Below are 20,379 nucleotides of genomic sequence, written 5' to 3' on the forward strand. Positions count from 1 at the left end.
TACATTTCTTAAAGAGTATTTCTAACAGCACATTTCAGTACAACTAAATGACAACTGATATACACTGAAACATATCACTAAAGAAAGTGCTTTTATGGAGAAAGTGAGCTTTATTTTTGTCCCTACCCCAAGCATAGCTTTCTGATGGCAAAGGCAAAACAAAAGGTGAGTATTTATTTACAGTGTAATGATTAACATTATCACTTAAGGAAGCCAGGGACTGTTCAGCCATGCAGATACACTTATTGTAACAGCACTAATTAGCAGGCTCTTCCTAGGAGCAGGATCACACTCACTACACAGCCCAGAAAGGCATCTGGACTAGCTGCCCCACAGCCTGACCTGCTACTATTAAATTTTTAGAAGGGCCATGCTGGCACAACGTAGTTTCCTCCCCAAGTGCCTGCCTCTTCCTTGTTCTTTACCCATCAGCTGCTCTCAACAGGGACAGCTGTAGGTGTAGATCAGAGCTCAGGAAGGCAGCATGCACATATTATATTCTGGCTGGCTGTGAGGGCAAGACACCCGTGCATGAAGTGCCAGCAGCAAGGAATGGGGAAGTGGAGATATCACACAGGAGTTTCAGGCTGCCTCTGCCTCCAGTACTACCAGGTATAACCTACCTGTGGCTCTCACTCCTGCACTGAGCCACAACTGAAATCCTAAAACGGTCAGGGAGGTAGTACAGCTTCCTTGTCAGAACAAGGCTGCTGCCTTAAAGAAAGGACTGGGGAAGGTGAAAGCAGGAAAACAGTTTACAGGTTTAGAAATAAAATAATAAAATTGCCTTTTAGGTGCTGGGATCACTGGTGCTAGTACAGGAAGGCTAAATGCTGTGATGGAATGAACACAATGAAAGCAAAGTTGTGGTTTTATTTACTACATTAGGAAAAGCACCATGATCTACAATTGGCACAATTTAGGTAAGGTGAAAAGGTCAGGGGTTTAATTCTCATCAAATGCAGCAGGATGTCCGCCCTCAGGAGCAGTTTGTCAAGGTTTGCTCACAGCTGATCAGTGCTATGAACATGGGACTGGGTGATGTTGGCTGGAGGAGGAGCTCCATGGGTCGGTGCTGAAATACTTGAGAAAAGCTGTCAAGCTGACTTTGGGGTTCAGCCAGTTGTATCCCATAGCCCAGCACCATGATGCAGCAGTGAAGTGTGTCCAGAATTTAATTTTTAAAGCTGTGTTTATATATACTCGGCTTCATTCTGGGTAGGCTGGCTGTGGAGCTCCAAGCAGCTTCCATATGCAAGTTGTACTGTTTTTACCTAGAGCTGCTGCAGACACAGCCAAGATATACATTGTTCCTTGTCTAAAGAGCTGGCCTGCAGCAAGGGCTGGCTTTTTCTGTGGCAGCCCAAACCTACTTGTATTATAGCCCACAGCTGGCATTTTCCATTGGGAATCCTAATTGTGAATGTTTTTGACTTAGCCAGCAATCCCATCTGCAGGGAGAAGCTCACATATCCCCCCGTGGTCCCCAGCGCTCCCTCTGGGACAAGGGGACATAAACCTTGTTTGCAGACTGCTTCTAAAAATGACAGAGCTCATGGTGGGGCATCTCAGCACCAGATTCCAGGGGATGAGTCTGAAGGAAGCATTCCCTTGGCTAACTGCTAGCTGGGAAAGGGGAGGAACAGCAGGGCTCATGGTGCTGTTCTTTGCCCTGTTCCCAGCTCCACCTGGCAGCAGGCCTCTGTCCTACTGCACAAGGGACCCCACACCATACTCTCCATCCATACCTGCCTGCACGAGGCCCAAGACATAATGTGGATTTGGTTTGAAATTCTGATTATGGACAAAATTACCTAACATTTCACAAGGACAATTAGGTGAAGCACAGTCTTTTGTGCGTGCACCGCTTTCCCTAGGTGGAGGAAGGCAGGAAAAGTTCGGTGAAAGATGAGATGAGGCTGTAATAGGATTTCTCATCATCTGTCAGTCCTGCGTTGCCTGGTCTGATCACCACAGCCACGTGAGTGTCCGCCTCCTCGGCCGCATTGGCTTCTGAAACAGAGTGGGGAGAGTGGAGGTGAGAGCTGCTTACTGACCCCTTCATATCAGGGTCCTTAAGGCTTGAGGATGCCCCAAAACACTCGAGTGCCTTTAAAGGCTGAGACTGAGAAAGCAGCGTTTGCACGTGGCAGGGCTCTAGAGAGGAACCCACTCCTGGCAGGCCTGCTGTGGACGGCTGTAGCTGCAGGAGTGGACAGGAGCTGGCTGTCTCACCATCCCTTCCCTTCTGCCAGCTGATGGCTGACCAAGGCACCTTGCAGGCAGCACACACCATCAGCTCCATTCCTGCTTCATCAGCTCCATTCCTGTCACGAGGATGTGGTCAGCCTATGTCATTTGTGAGTCAAACACCCCCCTCCCCCAATCTTCTTCTCACAAGCTTCTTTTCACTCCCTGAGCACAAAAGGCCACTGGAAGATGATCCAGGGAAAAGGAGGTAACTACAAGCTCTCACCAGCTCTGCTGCCAAGGCTGGGGAGGAGGTAAGGACTAACTCTGGGGCACTGAGCTGGCTTAGACTGAGACCCAGCACCATTTCTGCCAGAAAGATGTTTCCAGCAAAGGCAGGAAATTAAATTAGCTTCTCAAGTCTGGCTTTCCAGGGGTCAAGTCTTGGCAACCTGAAGCAATGTTTTCCTGCTGATGAACACACCCTGACCATGAGTGGCACAAAGAACCAGCCACATAGCAACACAGCAAACACCATCATTTCCCATGAGCACAGGCCAAATCACTGACCCTGTTTGTAAATGGGGCGTGCTTCAGCTCTGCTTCAGCAGTCTCTCCTTCCTGGCTGGTGCAAAGGCAGGTTTTCTACTTGACCTATTTTCCCTCATTGCAGCGCTGCACACGGACATCCCACTGCTGTGTGCAAGCCCAGGTGTGTAAGGAAGGAGGATGGCAACAGCTAGAGGGAACGTGCTGAAGCAAAGTGGTCTGCAACATTTCTGGGGTGCTTGTGAGAAGTCAGCAGCACACTTTGAAGAGCACCTGCCTCCCCTGCACAGGTGAGAGCCAGTAGGACTGGCAGGTCACATACCTCGAGGAACGTCTGTCAGGAAGAGGATGTTGTTGGTGGCACACCCAATACTGGCGGCAATCCTCCTGTAGCTCTCACTTTCTACTTTGGGGCCTATTTTGGTATCAAAGTGGCCATCAAAGAGCTGAAAGATAGGGTGAAGCACAGGCCATGGCTGAGTCCCACCTGAAGAGCAGGGACAAACCTCCCTCCCTCCCTTTCTGCCACAGTAATGAGGGGTTGGTGCAGCCATGCTCTCACAGTCAACTGCTTGAGCTTAATTCCCATGGGTCAAACCTGCTGCCCCACCTTCCTGTCCCAGAATTCATTCCACAAGTGTTACAGCAAGGGTGGTTGAGGGAGGGGAGTGCTCTGCAAGTGGAGAAGCTGTAAGGAAGGTGGTAAGGTTATCTACCTCTAGGATATCACCTTCTGTAGAGTATCCAAACAGAAGCTTCTGGGCTTCAACGCTGCCTGAAGAGTATATATAGACCTTCATCCCTGCTTCCCGCCACTTCCGGATGGCTGGAACCACATCCTCGAAGATTCTGGAGCAAAACAGGGCAGCAGGTAAGGGCAAACCCAGAGGCAACTGGAGGGACATCATTAGCCAGGCACTGTGACAATTAGTTTTGTCCCATTACTTTGCAAGGGGACTTCAATCTGCTCAGGGCTCCTGGAACCGGGGAGTCTATTTCAACAGCAGGTGATGCAGAGCTGGGCAAGGAGATTTTAGAGATCTCACTCCTTGAATGCAGCCAAGCAGGCAGCTTTCTCCAAGGTTTTTGGGTCGCTCTAAGACAATTTAGCCTTGTTTTTAAAAATAAAACCAACAGGATATCTGTCTCTCTTGACTTGTTTTTGGGTTTTGTTATTTTCTCTGGTGGATGTTTACATTTTTCTGTGAGCTCATTTTCTTCTTCCTCGTTCCTCATTTGACTAAACACTTTGTGAATTTATGGGCTTGTTTTACTTCCTTAGAAACCTGAAATGCACGGTTTAGGTTCTCTCTTAACCTAAATAAGAAGATCAGGCTTAACTCCAGTTGTCCCTACTTATGCACTCCTGTGTTGAGGCTGAAACGTAAAGAGGAACCTGAAGACACAAAGAAGTGGAAAGGCAGGAAACACACAGGTAAAGACAAAGCAGAAGGAAACAGCTGAAGGGGTCTGACCCTGCAACCCTGACTTGTTTATACTTGTTCCAAAATATGAGTGCAATCTGGGGATAAAAAATTCAAGACAAAGAACTGTAAGAAGCCCATACTTGTGCCTTAGACTCTTGGTTTACCAAGAAATCTCTCAAATATTGGCTTGTCTGCTGAGCTAGGGATCCTATTTGTATTTGTACGAGGGGCTGTTCCCAGGAATAGCTCACACAGCTGTTCTGCTGATAAACTTTTAGGAAAGATGCCCCCCATACCTGTCCCCCAGGAGGGGGCACACAACTACTCACACAATTACTCACTCTCCTTTGACGTGCCCAGTGGCATAGGCTGCCCTCCACATGTGGCCCTGCAGCTGCTTCAGTGCTGTGGTCTTCCTGTCCAGGGACATCTGCCAGTGCACGTTGTCTACGACGGCCTGGATGACGCGCTCCAGCTCCTCCTCCCCACTGCCGCTCTCCAAAGGGATCGGCACGGCCCCATCCAGGCTGGAGTCCTCCTGCGCCTGGAAAGTGGTGTTAGAGCACGGTGTTAACAGCGCCAAGGTTGTGGGTTTGATCCCTGTATGGGCCATTTGCTAAAGAACTGGGCTTGATGATCATTGTGGGTCCCTTCCAACCCGGAACGTTCTGTGATTATGTGAAATCATCCATGATAAAAAGAGGGGAGGGAAGAGGCGGAGCAGTTTCATCACCTCTAATGTAGGGAAAGTGGTCTAACACCTGCCTTCATGCACCCCTGTGCAGGACACTGCTTGAACTGCTCTTCACGTGAGGGGTTACAACATTGTTTGAATGCTTTTCTCAATGGGAAATTGAGACTTAGTTGTGTTTAGAAATACTTGCTTGAATTGTACTTTCCAAACCAAACAATTAGCATTACTGTAGCTGTACTGTAAATACTCTAATGAGAACTATGCTTGCTTAAGTATTTAATTACTGAAATTAAGGCAAAGAAGCAAATGCATCTGTTGGCTTCAGCCACAGGTCTCAAACTGATGCTGCGTCTCTGTACAGAGGCACCATCCACTGCCCTGAGTGGGCCAAGTGCTCTGCCATCCCCCTGTGCTGCTTCCCAAAAGAGGTTTGAATTCAACAATAGAAGGGCACAGTGCAGGCAAAAAGCTGGAAAGTCTAGGCTCAACAGCTGCCCAGGGGCTGTGAAGACCAAGGTGAGCTGAGGGAAGGATGCTGCCTGCCAAGCGCAACCGCAGGCTTTGGATGGGGGAGAATCTGACCATTGAGGCAACTGGCCTCCAAGGGTGGGGGCAAAGAGATAGGGACAAATGTTGGGTAACCAGGACAGTCTGAGTGACCTGAAGCCTCAGGCATGCTATGAAAACCCAGAGACACAGAATAACTCTGTTACTTAACCTGTTTCCTCAGAAGTCCGACATCCCGCTGGCACTCCTCCTCCTCCCAGTGAGCACGCAGATACTCCTTCACGTTGTCTTTGATGTAAGGGAACAAGGTCTCCTGGCAGAAAAACAGGCTGCTCCTTTAACCTGGCAGAGGTAAGGCTGACTGGCTTCTAAAGGAACTGTTGGCACATGCTGCCATGTACCGTTATTTTCCCAACTTAAGCTTGCCCTGCAGTGCTGCAGCTGGTGAAACTTCCTGACAAGGGTGTCTGCCTGGTCACAGGACTGAGCCAACCTCAGGCCAAGATCAGTGCAGGTGGATTTTTTTACACAAATGTTTACGTAGCTGAAACTTTTAAAGCCTGTGATGGAAAGGTGGGTGATAACTTTTCCTGGGCTTGCCAAAAAACCTCTCAAATGGCACATGTGACCCACCAGCTGAGGAGTACGAGGCTGACAATGTATGTACTCTGAACTGACAACTCATGCCACTGTATTTTTGATGGGGCACTTGTCCTAGCAAAGGTCATTCTGAAAATGTCTTAACCTCTCGCCAAAGTTAGAGGACCTTTTAAAACGAAAAGCCTGGTCTGGTGACACGGAACTCCACAGGACAGTCTTGCAAATGAAATAGAATAGGGTTTGGGAAAAGTGCCACAGGAAAATTACAAGCCTTCACAGAGATCCCAAGGGCGACCAGAAATAATTACAAATTGCTCTCATTAGTGGTGTTTCATGAGTCAGAAGCCACAAGCAGCCACTGTGTGTCTCCAGGTGTGGGAAAAGCCTCAGGTCAAGGAGAAGGGCAGGGAACTCCTTCCTTTGGGTAGAGAACTGAGCTTTTCTTAATTGGGCAAAAACTAACCTGAACTCACCTCTCCTCAAAAAATGGATCATAGTTTCTTGTTCCTTGTTGTATGTCATCTTTAGCTTGTTACTGAATTAATAAAGCAATGGTCCTGAGAGTGTGATGTGGTGGCAGAACTGCAGGATTTTCTATTGCTGTAATATTGTGTTTTCCATGTTGTATATTTTAAAAACAATGCAAATTGCCAAAAAAATTACCACAAACTGATCTAGGGAAATCAAAAGCCTTGTAATGCCCCCAGTTACTCTCATTTCCTTTACTTTCAAACTATCTTTTAAATCATGGAGGAAATTAAAGAGAATCCACTGGGAAATGCAGCTGACCTGCTGCCTTGATTTAACCTCCTTTACAACTCAGATGTCAGAAGGTCCCAATTGTTTTCCAAAAGCAGCGTTTCATACTCTCGTGCTGGCTAAGAAAAACTTCCAAACAGGCTCTGAAAGATCAGTGGATTCTGTGATCTGAGGGATTTTAAAAGGGTAAAAGTCTTGGTCCATTGGCAAATACATCGGTCTGTGAACTAAGAGGGGACACCCACGTGACAGCTGGAATAGTGGACAGCCAGTGGGACAGATGGTTTGTGGATGTCAGGAGTGATCCCAGTCAATGATGGACTAAGTTTAATAGGCCATGAGTCTGTGTGGAAGAAAGACTCCTTGTGTCCTGCAAAGAAACCCTTCCATCTCTACCACTTCAGCTTTCAGCAAAAGCTGGCAGCTGTAACCTCTTGAATAGGTTTAACTGGGACCCTTCTAAGTTCACCCACTTCTCTCTCCTTTGGAGAACAGAGATACGAGCCTGCCTATGCACAGCTCCCATCACTCTGCCTACCTCCTGTGAGTGCTGGGGGAACGGACAGGCTCCTTGGCATTGTCCACCAGCAATTCAGCTTGGCAGGATGGAGAATCATTCTCCACCAAACACAGCTTGACAGCCCTCCTAAGCCTTCACAACTGCTTACAGCAATGTCAAACCCAGCACAGAAAGGGAAGCATTTTTACCATCAATAGCCACTGATGCAGCTCATTAATTATTACATGCAAGCTGTAATTAGCACTTGTAGGATTTCAAGTAACCAGGGTCTATTTTCCTCTTAATGTCCATGCAAGCTGTCACAAAGTTCAGTGACAATATGCTCTTTTACAGGAGATCTAACAAATCCTAGATAAATCACATGGAATACAGTTTATCTAATGACATCTCTTCCCCTGCCATCTACTTCCACTCTGCCAGGGTGGACCCGGCAAATGAGAAAACTTGATGACCTCTAATTGATGGTCACCAGATGCTCTCTTTTCTGGTATCTTTCCTTAATCCACCCATCGACTGACTCATTCTGTTTCCTTACTTTGCATATTCAGTAATTCTAACATTAGCGAAAGGATTAAATAAAATCGTTTAATATTAAAGAATAAAGTGTCTGCTGAACCAGCAGTGGACCTTTCAAAGGCAAATAGAGGTTAACTGAAAGACCAAATGAAATAACTTGTTCCAAGCATTTTCAGGATTTCCAGCAAACTGAATTTTATTGAGAACCAAAATTCATTTGGCCTCCCTACAAGAGAAAGATTTTGGGTGGAAACCGGAAGTCTCAGGTGCATGGCATGTTGTTTGCACAACAGCCAAAACGGCTTCAAGGTGGACATAAACTCTGTTAGATATTTAGTTAAGAAACCTGAGCTGTCCAAACTGTTTAAATTGAAAGATACTGAGGGGAGGGAGGCAGCTGTAATGCCATCTAGGCCTGAAGTTTCTCCAAGAGCACTGGAAGAACATGGACAGGAAAGATGTAGGTCATACTGTTCATCTGTTAAACTGCGTTAGCAGAAACCTCTAGAAAGCCTGGCAGGAGCCTTCAGCTGCCATGTGGGTCACAAAATACCTTTGTAAGCTACTGGCTAAAAAGATCTACCAAAAGCTATAACGTCTCGTGGGGAAATCCAGGTTAATTAATGGCAGGAGAAGGGATACATCCGTTTGCTGTCCTAGCAAGCCGCTCCCTCCTGCGAACCAAAGCCTCCCGGAGAGGAGGGACCCGCAGCTATTAAAATCTGCGGTTCTCCAAGCACCCGTGACACGCAGACTTCCCAGTCCCCTCGGTTCTGCACCTAAACCAGCATTTCCAGCAGTCTAAAGCCTTTTCCTAGGCAAGGGAAGCACTCGTACATTCGGTGCCACTACAGTCCCTGTTGCGTACGCTCGGTGTGTCCCCTGCGCTGCCCTCCCGCAGTGCTGGACACGCTCCCCCGGCACAGTTGGGGGCATTTGGCTGTACCACCCTCCCGAAGGGAAAAGGCAGCACATAACCCCGAGAATTACCGATTACTGCAAATTGTTAATTACTGAAATTAAGGCAAAGAAGCATCGCACTTCAAAGAGATCGCACTTGAGGCTCTCTGCAGACCCGGGCGCGGTGCTGCAGCTCCAGCCATCAAAGGAACAGCGATGCTCGAGGGCTTTTCCCGGATGAGGCTGCGAGCACTCCAACTGCCCTATATCCGTGAAAAAAATCCCAGACCTGCCCCGAATCTCAGCGATAGTGACCTGCTCCTCAGCCCACCAAGGGGGCGGCCGATCGGCAAGACAAGGCGTATTTTCTCGGGAGCATTATTCGGAAAAACACAGAAAATGGGTCACAGCTTTCGCTCCCGGCGGCACCTCGGGCCTGCCCCGCGGCGAGCTGCCGGGGCCGTGGAGTCACGGTACGAACGGCGATGCTACGGGAGCCCCCGCGACGCCAGGGCTGGGGGGTCACGATAGGAGGGAGCGGCGATGCTACCGGAGCCCCCGCGGTGCCGGCGGTCACCGGGTCTCACCTGGACGAAGGCGATGGGGGTGGTGGTGCCCTCGATGTCCAGCAGGATGGCGCGCACCTCCGCCGGCACCGGCAGCACGCCCATGGCGGCGGCGGCACGTGGGGCGCACCGGGGACGCGCGGCAGCGGCGGGGAGCGCCGCGCCGGCTGTGCCCGCCCCCGGAGCGCCCGCCCAGCCCCGCCCCGCCGCCGCCTGAACGGGGTTTCTGGGTTACGCGTTACGACCCACCCCCGGCCGGCCCGCCCAGCGCCGGCGCCCGCTCGTCCCGGTAGCCGGTGCGGCGGTGCCCGTGCCCGCCCGGAGCGGCGGCACCGACTCGGCCCGGCCGGCGCGATGGCGGCCGCAGGGCGGCTGCTGCAGCCCCGCCGCGAGCCGCCGGGGGCGCTGCGGCGCCGGGCGGGAGGGCGGCTCTGATTGGCTGCCGGCGCGGGTATAAAAGGCAGACGCAGGCGGTGCCCGGATCTCTTCCGCCGCCATTTTCTGCCGGACGCAGGTCTCCGCTGTCTCCGCCGCTCGCACGAGCACCCCCGCCGCCCTCGCCCCGCCATGGAGGACGCGACCGAGATGAGCGGCGGCCAGGAGGAGTTCGCCGAGGGCTCCAAGATCAACGCGAGCAAGAACCAGCAGGACGACGGGTAGGGCCTGGGATGGCGTGGGGGGGAGGTGTGGGGGAGTCGCGCGTCCATCTCGGCCGCCCGCCCTGCGGCTCGGGGGAGCGGCTGGGTGGCCGGAGGGAGCGGGGCCTTCCCTCCCCGCACCATGGCCGCGCCCGCCTTTGTGTCCCGGGCGGGTGACCCAGTTTCCGTGGGGCGGGGACAGGACGGGGGGGGGGGGGGGGGGGGCGATCGGGGCCGTGACGTCACCGGCAGCCTATGGGGGCCCGGGGGGAGCTCCCCCGCCGCTCCCTCACCCGTATCCGTACGCGTTTCCTGCCCTCCAGGAAAATGTTCATCGGAGGCCTCAGCTGGGACACCAGCAAGAAGGACCTGACGGAGTATCTCTCGCGGTTTGGCGAGGTTGTGGATTGCACAATCAAAACAGACCCGGTCACTGGAAGGTCGAGGGGGTTTGGATTCGTGCTCTTCAAGGATGCCGCCAGCGTGGAGAAGGTGGGCGCTTTGCCTGCGGATCGATGGCATGAAGCCAGCTTGTGTTGCTGTAGCGATCTGAGACTTTGTTCCTTTGTCTGCTTTTTAGGTGTTGGAACTGAAGGAACACAAACTGGATGGGAAGTTAATAGATCCTAAAAGGGCAAAAGCACTGAAAGGGAAGGAGCCACCAAAAAAAGTGTTTGTTGGTGGGCTGAGTCCAGATACATCTGAAGAACAGATTAAGGAGTACTTTGGTGCTTTTGGCGAGGTATAGTATATTGACATGTAAGAACACCTCTAGTTCTCAAGTGCAGTGTTGCCTCTCTCTTAAGATAGAATTTGCGAGGAGGGAGTTGGCCAAAACTAGAGATTGTTGAATCTATATGTTAGTGACTTCATAGAATGGTAATGGTCGGATTTATAGCTGCCAGAAGTAGTCAGCATAGATGCTGCCCTGCCAGATGGTTCTGATGGCATAAAAAGTTGCTTACAGATTTCATGCGTTGTTTATATGCATTTTGATTTCAGATTGAAAACATTGAACTTCCCATGGACACAAAGACAAATGAAAGGAGGGGCTTCTGTTTTATCACATACACAGATGAAGAGCCAGTAAAGAAGTTACTAGAGAGCAGATACCATCAGATTGGTTCAGGAAAGGTAGGAATACTCTTGTTCTTAGCATGTGAAATCTATCTCTATAGCCTTCTGTGAAAGCAGATCACAAAATGCTCTTGAAATTCTTGCTGAGTTAAAGAATTTCTGTCCTTACAGTGTGAGATCAAAGTAGCACAGCCCAAAGAGGTGTACAGGCAGCAGCAGCAGCAGCAGAAAGGAGGGAAAAGCAATTCTTCCGGTGGACGTGGAGGCGGAAGGGGGCGTGGACGGGGTGAGTGTTTTCAGTGATTCTATTAATGTAAGTACTAAGTGTCTTACCAAACACTCAGGAGTTTGTAGATATTCCAGGTTGCAGGCTGTGTGCAGATCTCATGTGTAAATCAAATGTGTCAAGTAGCCTGTTAGTAAGTGATGTTGTGGTGGTTATGATTGCTTGTTGAAGCTGAGGAATCTCCTCTTGCTCCGCTTGTGTTCAAGCGGTGAAGTGGGAAGGTGGATGTAGGGTGCTTTTGTACAGCCTTAGTGGACAGTGTAACCAGTGCAGTTACACTGTCACTTGAAAGGGATCTACAGTCACTTTCAAATGGATCAGAGGGCATCAGCTGTTAGCTACAGGTTAATGCATCTCAGTCTTACAAGGTCAAGCAGTCACAACACCACTCAGTAAGGCTGGTCCTGTGGTGTCACTTGGTGCTCAGGCAATTACTGATTATTCTCATATCCAAATGGGATATCTCAATTCTTGTTAGAAAATTACTGTTCTTGGGGAGGCAAGAGGGTTCTTTTGGGTAATAGCTCTAGTATAGAAAGATTGCCATTGAAAGTTAGATGAAGTGCCACAGGAGAGGAGTGAAATAAGTTTTGAAACTTACGCTTGCTATACTTGGTTTCAGGTCAGGGACAAAACTGGAACCAAGGATTTAATAACTATTATGATCAAGGCTATGGAAATTACAATAGCGCTTACAGTGATCAGAGCTACAGTGGCTATGGAGGCTATGACTACTCTGGGTACAACTATCCCAACTATGGATATGGGCCAGGATACACAGATTACAGTGGTAAGTGGTTTTGCCCTCATTCCAGATAACAAGAGCATGGATCCCCTCTCTGGAACATTGCTCTTACTCAGCACATGGCTCTAAAGGTCAGATCTCTTGGTGTGCTGTGTGTGGAGTCTCCTGAGGCTGGATGTTAATACTTCTGGATTGTTCTGTTTCTTCCCCGTGTGTTACCTCCAGGCCAACAAAGCACGTATGGGAAGGCGTCCCGTGGCGGCGGCAACCACCAAAACAACTACCAGCCCTACTAAAGCAGTACCTAGTACTTGACAAAACAGGTGTGTACATGAGTGCAAGCTCCACTCCGAGTATGTCTAATCTAATTTAAAGATCAATAGACAAACGAAGAGTAAAAACTTGCCTAGCATGACTTTTCCTTTAATTAAGCTTTTGTTAACTTAAAAAATACTTTTTTTTTTAAAACCAGCTTTGCCTACGTGTCTATAGATCTTTAACTTTATAAAAATGTGACTTTATCTTCTTTAGTACTTCAGAAAAACATAAGAGTTTTTCTGGTTTGCGTTGTGTACCAGGTGGTCTAGAGGAATAATTAAACTTATTAGAAGTATTAACAGGTAAAGTACTGAAATGGGTACAACTTAAGGAAAACAAGAATGTTGTCTTCTAACTCTGACATTATACCTTGTTTGTACCCGCCAGCGGGAACTTCATTGCAGGCCGTGTGTCACCCTGACCACGTCTATCTCTGGGGTCGCACGTTGCAGGCAGAGCGCAAGGCATACACCAGAAAACGCTGTCCTGTGGTATGGTCTCTTCCAACTTCATGTACCAGCGTAAAGATTAAAGTGGAAAACTTCAGACTTTGGCTTCTTTTTTTAATCTTTTTTGGAGATTAAGTGTCTTTAACTTAAATGGTTTTTTACAGGAGTTAAAGTACATAAATGCCTTTACAGCTTAATCATTTGGTCTTCTGTTTAGTGTTGTATTTCAATTGTGGAACCTCATTTTAAATGTGCATTCTTTAAGATTTTAATGCTTGCTTTTTTCTTTTTATAGCTAATAGTGAAATCTGCAAACCAAAACGAACTTTTAAATCTGGATAAACATTAAAGATCATATGCATATGGACTGTCTGAACTAAAGTGACCTGACTTGTGTTGCACATAAGTCGTTTAGTTGTATAAACAAATAATCAGAAAGCCTTTTGGCAGTGTCTTCAGTGGAAAGAAAGCGATCCAGAGCCTGCTTACTTGTCTAAATTGGATGGTTTTTGATTTGGAGCAGCTTCCTAGATGGGCTGAATGGCACTATATTTGGGAAAACAAATTACTGATGGGTAACTAAACAAACCTCTTGTGTTACCTTGATAAATATGCATATGATCTTTAACAGTGAAGAAAGGAATATATAGAAGACTTAAAGCAGTTCATGAAAATGGACCTTTTAACAATTCTGTAGTAACTGTCACAGATCTGACATGCATTTTGTCTTGATTTTTTAGGTAGAGATACTGCAACAAAAAGCCATCTTGCAACGCATCGTGAGTGAATGGAGGGTGGTCTTCGTGAGAGGAAATGACTATTTTGTAAAAGACTTTTAGTGTATGACACAACTGTGTCCAACTGTACATAGCGGCCGACTAGTTTTCTTTTATGGTTTTTACTTTCTTTTTGCCATTCATGTTATGACACAATGTGGACTTGTGTTTATACAAACTTTATTTGTATAATTTCATGTTAAAGGATTCTCTAATAAATGCTTACTTAAGTGAGTGTGTAGTCTTGCTGTCACCTTAAAGTGGTGTAAGATCTATAGTTTCACTTGGACAGAAGGGCGGGTACCTCTCTGGAGATCAGCGTTACTGTAAAAACACTTTTTTCCCTGATCTGTCTAAAAAGAGCACCAGAGTGGTTGGAATTAGCATCACTGTGGAAGATGGTGGAGTTTTGTCCTGCCCTCTGCAGAAACAAGGAGAGTGAGCTGTGGCACAATGCTGCCAGTTTTGAACATCTCAAGAGTGATCTAGAAGTATAGCAGCAACTTTTTAATGCCGATAGTACCTGAGGAGTTGAGTTTTTCAAGCACTTTAAACCTTGAATATTCTAGAACCTAGGTTAATTACTTTCCTACACCACTTCTATTCTGATTTCAAGCAGGAGATCACAAGTTCTTGAGCTTCAGGGTCAGCAGCTCTTTTCTGTACAGCTTGGCACCTACAAGTTAGGTCCTGTACTGTACTCTTACTACCTAGCTTAGAAAATGGTAGGTAAGAAGCTTAATAGCTTCTTACCTACCAAGAAAACTTGGCACCTACAAGTTAGGTCCTGTACTGTACTCTTACTACCTAGCTTCCCATCCTGTGCATGCTAGCAAGCAACAACTAAAGGCCTGAGTGGCTGCTGGAGAAGGAACACTGCGTTACCCAGCAGGTTCTTTTTGGATTAGAATGACTGGGATGGGTAATGGAGCATATACATTCTTACGGAGGTTGAAGGATTGCAGTAGTCTACCTGAAGTTTTGATTTTTCTCAGCACAAGTACCTAGTCAAGCATCAAAATAAACCTTGCTTGTTAAAGTTCACTGATGTCACTGGGCACAAACTAAAGAATTGGTACGGGACTGCAGGGAGAAGCCACAGCAGTGCGTGAGTTCATACACGGACTGCGTGAGTGCAGCTGGATCCAGCGCTGTCCTCCACAGCAACTCTAGGGCTGAAGGAGACTTGTGCCACAAGGACATGGCTTCATTGCTACAGTGGTTTGTTAATATACAAAACCCCACTAAGCTGAGTTTTCTTCACTCTATGGTCTTCCCGCTCTACTTGGCCCCAGTGAAGTGTGGCTGGAGTGCTGTGCATAGGTTTGCACTCCTTAGCACAAGAAAGGCAAGGAGATATGGCAGAAGGTCCAGTGCAGGGCCACAAAGATGATGAGGGGTCTGGAGCATCTCTTTCAAGGAGAGACTCTGGGAGCTGGGCCTGTTTAATCAAGAGAAGACTGAAGGGGATCTCATAAATGCACATAAATATCTCAAAGGCAGGTGCCAAGAGGTGCCAGACACTTTTCAGTGGTGCCCAGTGAAAGGGCGAGGAGCAACGGCGACAAACTAAAACACAAGTTCCACCTCACCATGAGGAAGGACTTCTTAAGCTGAGGGTGGCAGAGCACTGGGAACAGCTGACCAGAGAGGTTGTGGAGTCTCCTTCTCTGGAGCCATTCCAAACCCACCGGGACCTGTTCCTGTGTCACCCGCACCAGGTGGCCCTGCCCTGGGCGGGGAGGGTGGACTGGACGATCTCCCGAGGCCCCGTCCAGCCCTATCGGTTCCGTGACCGTCCCTCTCGGCCCGCCCAGGCTCCGCTGCTGCCGGCGCTGTGCCGGAGCCCGCCCCGCGCTCCCTCACGGCTCCCCGGGGGCGGTGTCACGTGTCCCGCCCGCCGCGCTCCTTCCGGCCGCCATTTTAGGTTGGGTCGGTGGCGGCGCCATTAAAAACAGGGAGCGAGAGGAGCAGGAATCGGCGGGATCGGCGCGCTCGGCCGGGGCCGCCAGCGGGGCCGGGGCCTCGGCGGGGAGGCGGCGGCACCGGGGGTGGCCAGTGTGGGGCGGCGGCGGCGGCACCGGCACCATGTCGGATCAGCAGTTCGCTCTGGACTCGGCGGCGGTGGCGGCTGGCGCCGGGGACGGCGCGGCGGAGCCGGCGGAGCAGCCTGAGGGGCAGGCGGGGGCGGGGAGCACCGATGGGGGAGGCGGCGGCGGCGGCGGGATCGAGTCGGAGGGAGCCAAGATCGACGCCAGCAAGAACGAGGAGGACGAGGGGTGAGCGGCGGGGGCGGCTTGTGTGTCCCGGGCGGGGCCTGGCGCCCCCGGCCCGGCCCGGCCCCCCTCGGCCCCGCTCGCCGCCCTGTTTGTTTACTTGGCGCCTCGGCGACGTCACGGGCCGGGCCGAGCGGCGGGGGCGGTGTCTGGTCCCGGGGTGTACAAGTGGTGTGATGTGCGCCAAGCTACAGACCTCTTTTACTTATTTTTTTTTTTAAGGATGTCTTTTCTGTGAGTTAAAGTGCGATGCGTGCGTTAAGACCGTAGCTCGGTGTGGCTGAATGCTCTGGTTGCAGTCACAGCATTGCCCTGTGCTGCAAACATTACAGTGTGTCAGTTGAGTGTCAGGCGAGAGGCACTGGGACTTCTTCCCAGCCTGAAGCGTCCCTCTGCTTCTCTCGGAACTTGCTGTGGGGAGGATTATGTTAAGTGGTGTCCGAACTCTAGAAGTAGGAGTCGAAAAGGCGGGAAGCTAAGTCGGGAGAGGTTCAGGTTAGGTATAAGGAAAAGGTTTTTCACCCAGAGGGTGCTTGGGCAGTGAAACAGGCTCCACAGGGAAGTGGTTACAGGACAAGCCTGACAGAGTTCAAGAAGCACTTGGACAATTCTCTCAGGCACAGGGTGTGACTCTTGGGGTGTCCTTTGCAGGGCTGGAGTTGGACTTGATGATTCTGATAGGTCCCTTCCAACTCAGCATGTTCTGTTACTCTGTTTTATGGAGAATAAAGACAGCTTTTAATCTTCAGAGTGTCTCTGCCTGGGGCAGTGTCACTTCCGTATTGCCGGTGAAATTTGTATGTAATCAGTCCAGTGACAGGACAGGCTGTTGCGCACTGCTGTCTCCTGTCAGACCCATGAGAAACTCGAGCTGCAGGTCTGTTTTTGGTCAAGGCAAAAGATAACCTGGATAAAGGAGCACTAGCTACTGTGTCCTTCAGATACCTGCTGCAAAACCTTCCAGTGTCTTCCTCCTTCTATAACAACCTGGGATGTTGCTGAGAGAGATGTTAATAATTTGAGATGTTACCGGGAGAGAGAAGAGTAACCTATTTTGAGTGTTTTGCTGGGACTAGCAAAAAAATCAGAATGGTTTTGTTACTTTTCACCTGCTCTTAATGGCTTTAAATATCTTCAGAGTTTGCCTGCTTGTTTTATTTCTTGCCCTGGAATACACACCAAATAAAGGGTTTTCAGGAACAAGCTGAGGTTCTTTTGAGGCAGCACAGCCTAGAAGAAGTGGTCTCTTAAGTGGTGCAGGGATGTTGGGCAGTGCTTACATGCATCACACATTGACTTGTAGTCTAGTTCAGTCTTTTTATTTGACCTGTCAGTTCTTAATGCTGTACAAGAAACAAAGTGTTTCGACTACACTTTTGGTAGTAAAGGGAAAACAGCATACCTGTGATATCTTGTTTAGCTAAGTCTGAAGTTTGAAAGCTTTCCCAGTGCACTTCTGGGATTTTATTTTGGGAAACTGTATGTGCTGAAGTGACTTAGACCAGCCAGACTGTGGGCTAGGAATAATGTATGTATTTTACAAGCTTTTGGCAGCACTGTGACACTGCTCCTGAATTGTTTGTTGTGCTCACGTTTGTGGTGTAGCCTTGACCTGAGCTCAGCTTTGCCTTGGAGCAGCAGTTTATGTAGGGGCAGATGGAAGCAGACGGGGTTTGCTGCTTTGTGACTGGGCTCAAACGTGCAGTTACTGTGTGGAGGGATGAAAACCCTTCAGAGGCTGTTGGTTTCAAGCTCTCGTTCTTGGTCTGTCTGTCCTTAGTGATACAAAGAGGGTTTGTGTGTTAATATTGAGACAGGTGGTTTGTGTAGCGAGTGTGAGTTCAGTAGTAACTGCTAGAGCATCACTGCCCCCCATGTGTCAGAAACACGATGCTGCATCCTCTGTGTTTTTGTGTTTTGGATGCTTAAGAAACCCTCCACAGAACAGCAAACAAACTAAGGACCTTAATGATGGGTGAACAGAGGGCAGCAAGCATACTTTGGCTTACTCTCTGTACTGGTATGAGGCTGCTGGTTTACCAGGGTGGACCATTTCTTCCATGAAGACAATAAGAACCTGATAGAAAGGGCTGTTGGTACTTTGTTGAAGAGAAATCTGGAACTAGTGGGAAAAATTCACAAATTTCAAGACTTGTTATAAAAACATCTGAAGCTCCTGAACAGTCATCTGTGTGGATATGTTTGTCAGAAACCGAATGCTCCTGTTAATTCTGTGAGAGCACAGCTAATTCAACAGAGTTAGTTCACAGGAGCAGCTTTTAATTCGAGAGAGTTTGAGTTGTGGAGGTACAATGCTATTTTGCATGATTGGCAGGAATATTTGTGTGTGGGAAGTGGAAGGGTTGGAAACATGATACAGTGGTTTTTCAGGTTTTCTGAAAACTGTGTCTGGTTGTGGAATAAGTTGGGACAGTGAAAATGTGCAAAGCTTTGTAGAAAGCGCTTTTATAGATTATAATGGATATATTTTTTGGTTAGAGCTCACTGTAAAATCTGCTTTATCAGTATTAGAAGAGATCATCTCAGATCAAATCCTCTTTTGAATGGGTGCCTAAGCTATGCCTGATAACTTGGAATGTTTGATTTGTGTGTATACTGCCTTGATTTTTCATATTTTTTGAATATTAAAAAATTTTTTTATGCCTTAATAACATGGTGAGGTGGTTATGATTTGATTCTAAGCTTCAGTGTGCTTTTGAAAATACAAGTCATGAATTATGTGCTGTACACATCTGCCTAGCAAAACTGGTGCTGTAGAAGTATCAGAAAGACATTCTCTTGGTGATATTGGATTATGCCAGGTGTATATATGAAGTTTTTGTGAAGAAAGGTATCTTCTGACCATCCAATACTTTGCTTTTTCTTTACTGCTTTCTGGGGAAGGGAAGTTGACTAAACTTTTTATTTTAGTTTACTAATTTGGGCATATGTCCAGTCCAGACTGGTAGATAAATGCTTCTGTTTTAACCACACTTCTTGCAAATCTAATCTGCCTGTGCATGTTTCATGAGCAGTTGTGTGGAGGCTCCACAGATAACTAAATGGAATTAAGCCTGTGGTGGGTCAGTAGTGGTGGGGATGTAAGGAAGTAGTAAAAGACTTTTTTGTCCCTGTTGGTAATTTCTTGGGACAGCAGAGTAAGCAGCTGCAGGAGAAAATGGTGAAAAACATCTGTGTATGTGAAAGTCTTTATCTGTCCTGGCCAGAATCATTTAAGCAAGCTGTCAAAAAGTGCAGGCCCGTGTGTGTAGTGACACGACTGATAAAATACTGCCAGTTCCATGCATTAGGTAATTGAGTTCATGAAACTTGGCAGTGCAGGATTTTGGGTTACACACATTTACAGATTCACCATCTTGTCTTAACAGGAAAATGTTCATCGGTGGCCTTAGCTGGGACACAACGAAGAAGGATCTGAAGGACTACTTCTCTAAGTTTGGGGAAGTTGTAGACTGCACTCTGAAGTTAGACCCCATCACTGGGCGATCGAGAGGCTTCGGCTTCGTGCTCTTCAAAGAATCGGAGAGCGTAGATAAGGTGGGATTGATGTAATGAAACGTTGTAATTTAGGTATCGGAGATAAAGCACTCACTAGGATGGCTGTAGGCACTGGTGTTTGTGCATCTTCTGGTAAAGGTGATTCAGGAGTGCAGTGTGCTTAAGGTGCTTGTTGAAATGCTTTCTTTTATGAGCCATCTTACTCATGATGCAGTGTCCAGGACTAGCAGTGATTCCTGAGGTATGGATTTGGGCACTTGAAAAGTACAGTGTATAAATGCCACTGCCTACTGCTGTGAAAGCAGCATTTGCAAAGAACTTCAAGTCTTTCAATTCCAGAGCTGTAATGTGAACTCCTGGAGTAGAGCCTATAGCTTTGATACATTTGGGCTCTATCCAAGCAAAAACGATCTGTTAACTTTTTTAAAATGCTGTGGATACAGCACACGGTAAAGTTTTCACCTTCATTGACCTTTGTGATACCTAAAGTACAGATTTTTTACTTCATAAGGTTTGAGGATGAGTAGAGTACTTTTTGAGAAATGTTAACACTTGCTTCTGCTGGTTAATAGGTGGTTCCAGTTGTCAGAACTGTCAGTGTCAGTGTAGTGATCAAAAATTATAAAACTCATTGGTTTTGTGCAACAAATTATTGGCGTAACCCAAGTGTTGAAATTGAAGCAAATTTGGCCTTACTCAAAACATCAGTGAAACATTTACCTTGAACTGTGTAAGATTGTGTTTTAATTTTCCTCAGGTCATGGACCAGAAGGAACACAAGCTGAATGGAAAGGTCATTGATCCAAAAAGAGCTAAAGCCATGAAAACAAAAGAACCCGTTAAAAAGATTTTTGTTGGGGGCTTATCTCCAGACACACCTGAGGAGAAAATAAGGGAATATTTTGGAGGTTTTGGCGAGGTATGTGGTGAAACAAACTGCTTATACCTGTGGAACTTGTTCTGTCTTCACAAATTTATTAATAAAAAGCATCCCCCACATGCAGCCTGCATGGATGCTACTGTGAGCTTAATGGCTGTTCCATGTGTGTTAGTGGTTGGAATTTTAA

The 20,379-nt window shown here is 47.9% G+C and overlaps 3 protein-coding genes across 7 annotated transcripts in view; 2 read left to right on the forward strand and 1 right to left on the reverse strand.

The window, feature by feature from the left end:
• Positions 1-855: 855 nt before the first annotated feature.
• On the reverse strand, positions 856-9,592 carry ENOPH1 (enolase-phosphatase 1). Its single transcript, XM_069012973.1, has 6 exons — positions 9,250-9,592; positions 5,579-5,680; positions 4,508-4,710; positions 3,456-3,588; positions 3,062-3,185; positions 856-2,013 (listed from the first exon to the last, which is right to left on the reverse strand). The coding sequence occupies exons 1-6, from the start codon at positions 9,331-9,333 to the stop codon at positions 1,874-1,876; spliced, it is 786 nt and encodes a 261-aa protein (XP_068869074.1). The 5' UTR covers positions 9,334-9,592; the 3' UTR covers positions 856-1,873.
• Positions 9,593-9,695: 103 nt separating this feature from the next.
• On the forward strand, positions 9,696-13,751 carry HNRNPDL (heterogeneous nuclear ribonucleoprotein D like). 2 transcript variants are annotated; one of them, XR_011150505.1, is made up of 9 exons: positions 9,696-9,884; positions 10,190-10,358; positions 10,447-10,608; positions 10,869-11,000; positions 11,115-11,229; positions 11,852-12,019; positions 12,200-12,297; positions 12,680-12,783; positions 13,482-13,751. XR_011150505.1 is itself a non-coding variant. In XM_069012972.1 (8 exons), exons 1-7 carry the CDS (start codon positions 9,796-9,798, stop codon positions 12,268-12,270), a joined length of 906 nt encoding a protein of 301 aa, XP_068869073.1. In that variant the 5' UTR covers positions 9,696-9,795; the 3' UTR covers positions 12,271-12,297; positions 13,482-13,751. The 2 variants fall into 2 exon arrangements, 1 of the variants encoding a protein (XP_068869073.1); XM_069012972.1 differs by lacking the exon at positions 12,680-12,783.
• A 1,680-nt stretch (positions 13,752-15,431) lies between these two features.
• The window catches only part of HNRNPD (heterogeneous nuclear ribonucleoprotein D), a 9,325-nt gene continuing 4,377 nt past the window's right edge, over positions 15,432-20,379 (forward strand). For all 4 annotated transcript variants that reach the window (XR_011150506.1, XR_011150507.1, XM_069012978.1 and 1 more), the window contains exons 1-3: positions 15,432-15,796; positions 19,183-19,351; positions 20,070-20,231. Coding sequence is in view for 2 of the 4 variants with exons in the window: in XM_069012978.1 (XP_068869079.1) it covers positions 15,606-15,796; positions 19,183-19,351; positions 20,070-20,231 (522 nt within the window). In the remaining 2 variants the exon portion in view is untranslated. The remainder of the gene's footprint in view (positions 15,797-19,182; positions 19,352-20,069; positions 20,232-20,379) is intronic.

This window comes from Aphelocoma coerulescens, chromosome 4 (assembly GCF_041296385.1).
Source record: "Aphelocoma coerulescens isolate FSJ_1873_10779 chromosome 4, UR_Acoe_1.0, whole genome shotgun sequence".
In the NCBI taxonomy this organism is placed as follows: domain Eukaryota; kingdom Metazoa; phylum Chordata; class Aves; order Passeriformes; family Corvidae; genus Aphelocoma; species Aphelocoma coerulescens.

Coding starts and splice junctions, on each gene's coding strand:
- ENOPH1 (XM_069012973.1), bottom strand. CDS start 9,333: ATGGGCGTGCTGCCGGTGCCGGCGGAGGTGCGCGCCATCCTGCTGGAC. Junction 3,589..4,507: donor ACTGGGCACGTCAAAGGAGA/GTGAGTAATTGT, acceptor GTTTTGCTCCAG/AATCTTCGAGGATGTGGTTC. Junction 2,014..3,061: donor CCTGACAGACGTTCCTCGAG/GTATGTGACCTG, acceptor ACTCTGTTTCAG/AAGCCAATGCGGCCGAGGAG.
- HNRNPDL (XM_069012972.1), top strand. CDS start 9,796: ATGGAGGACGCGACCGAGATGAGCGGCGGCCAGGAGGAGTTCGCCGAG. Junction 10,609..10,868: donor ACTTTGGTGCTTTTGGCGAG/GTATAGTATATT, acceptor TTTTGATTTCAG/ATTGAAAACATTGAACTTCC. Junction 12,020..12,199: donor AGGATACACAGATTACAGTG/GTAAGTGGTTTT, acceptor TGTTACCTCCAG/GCCAACAAAGCACGTATGGG.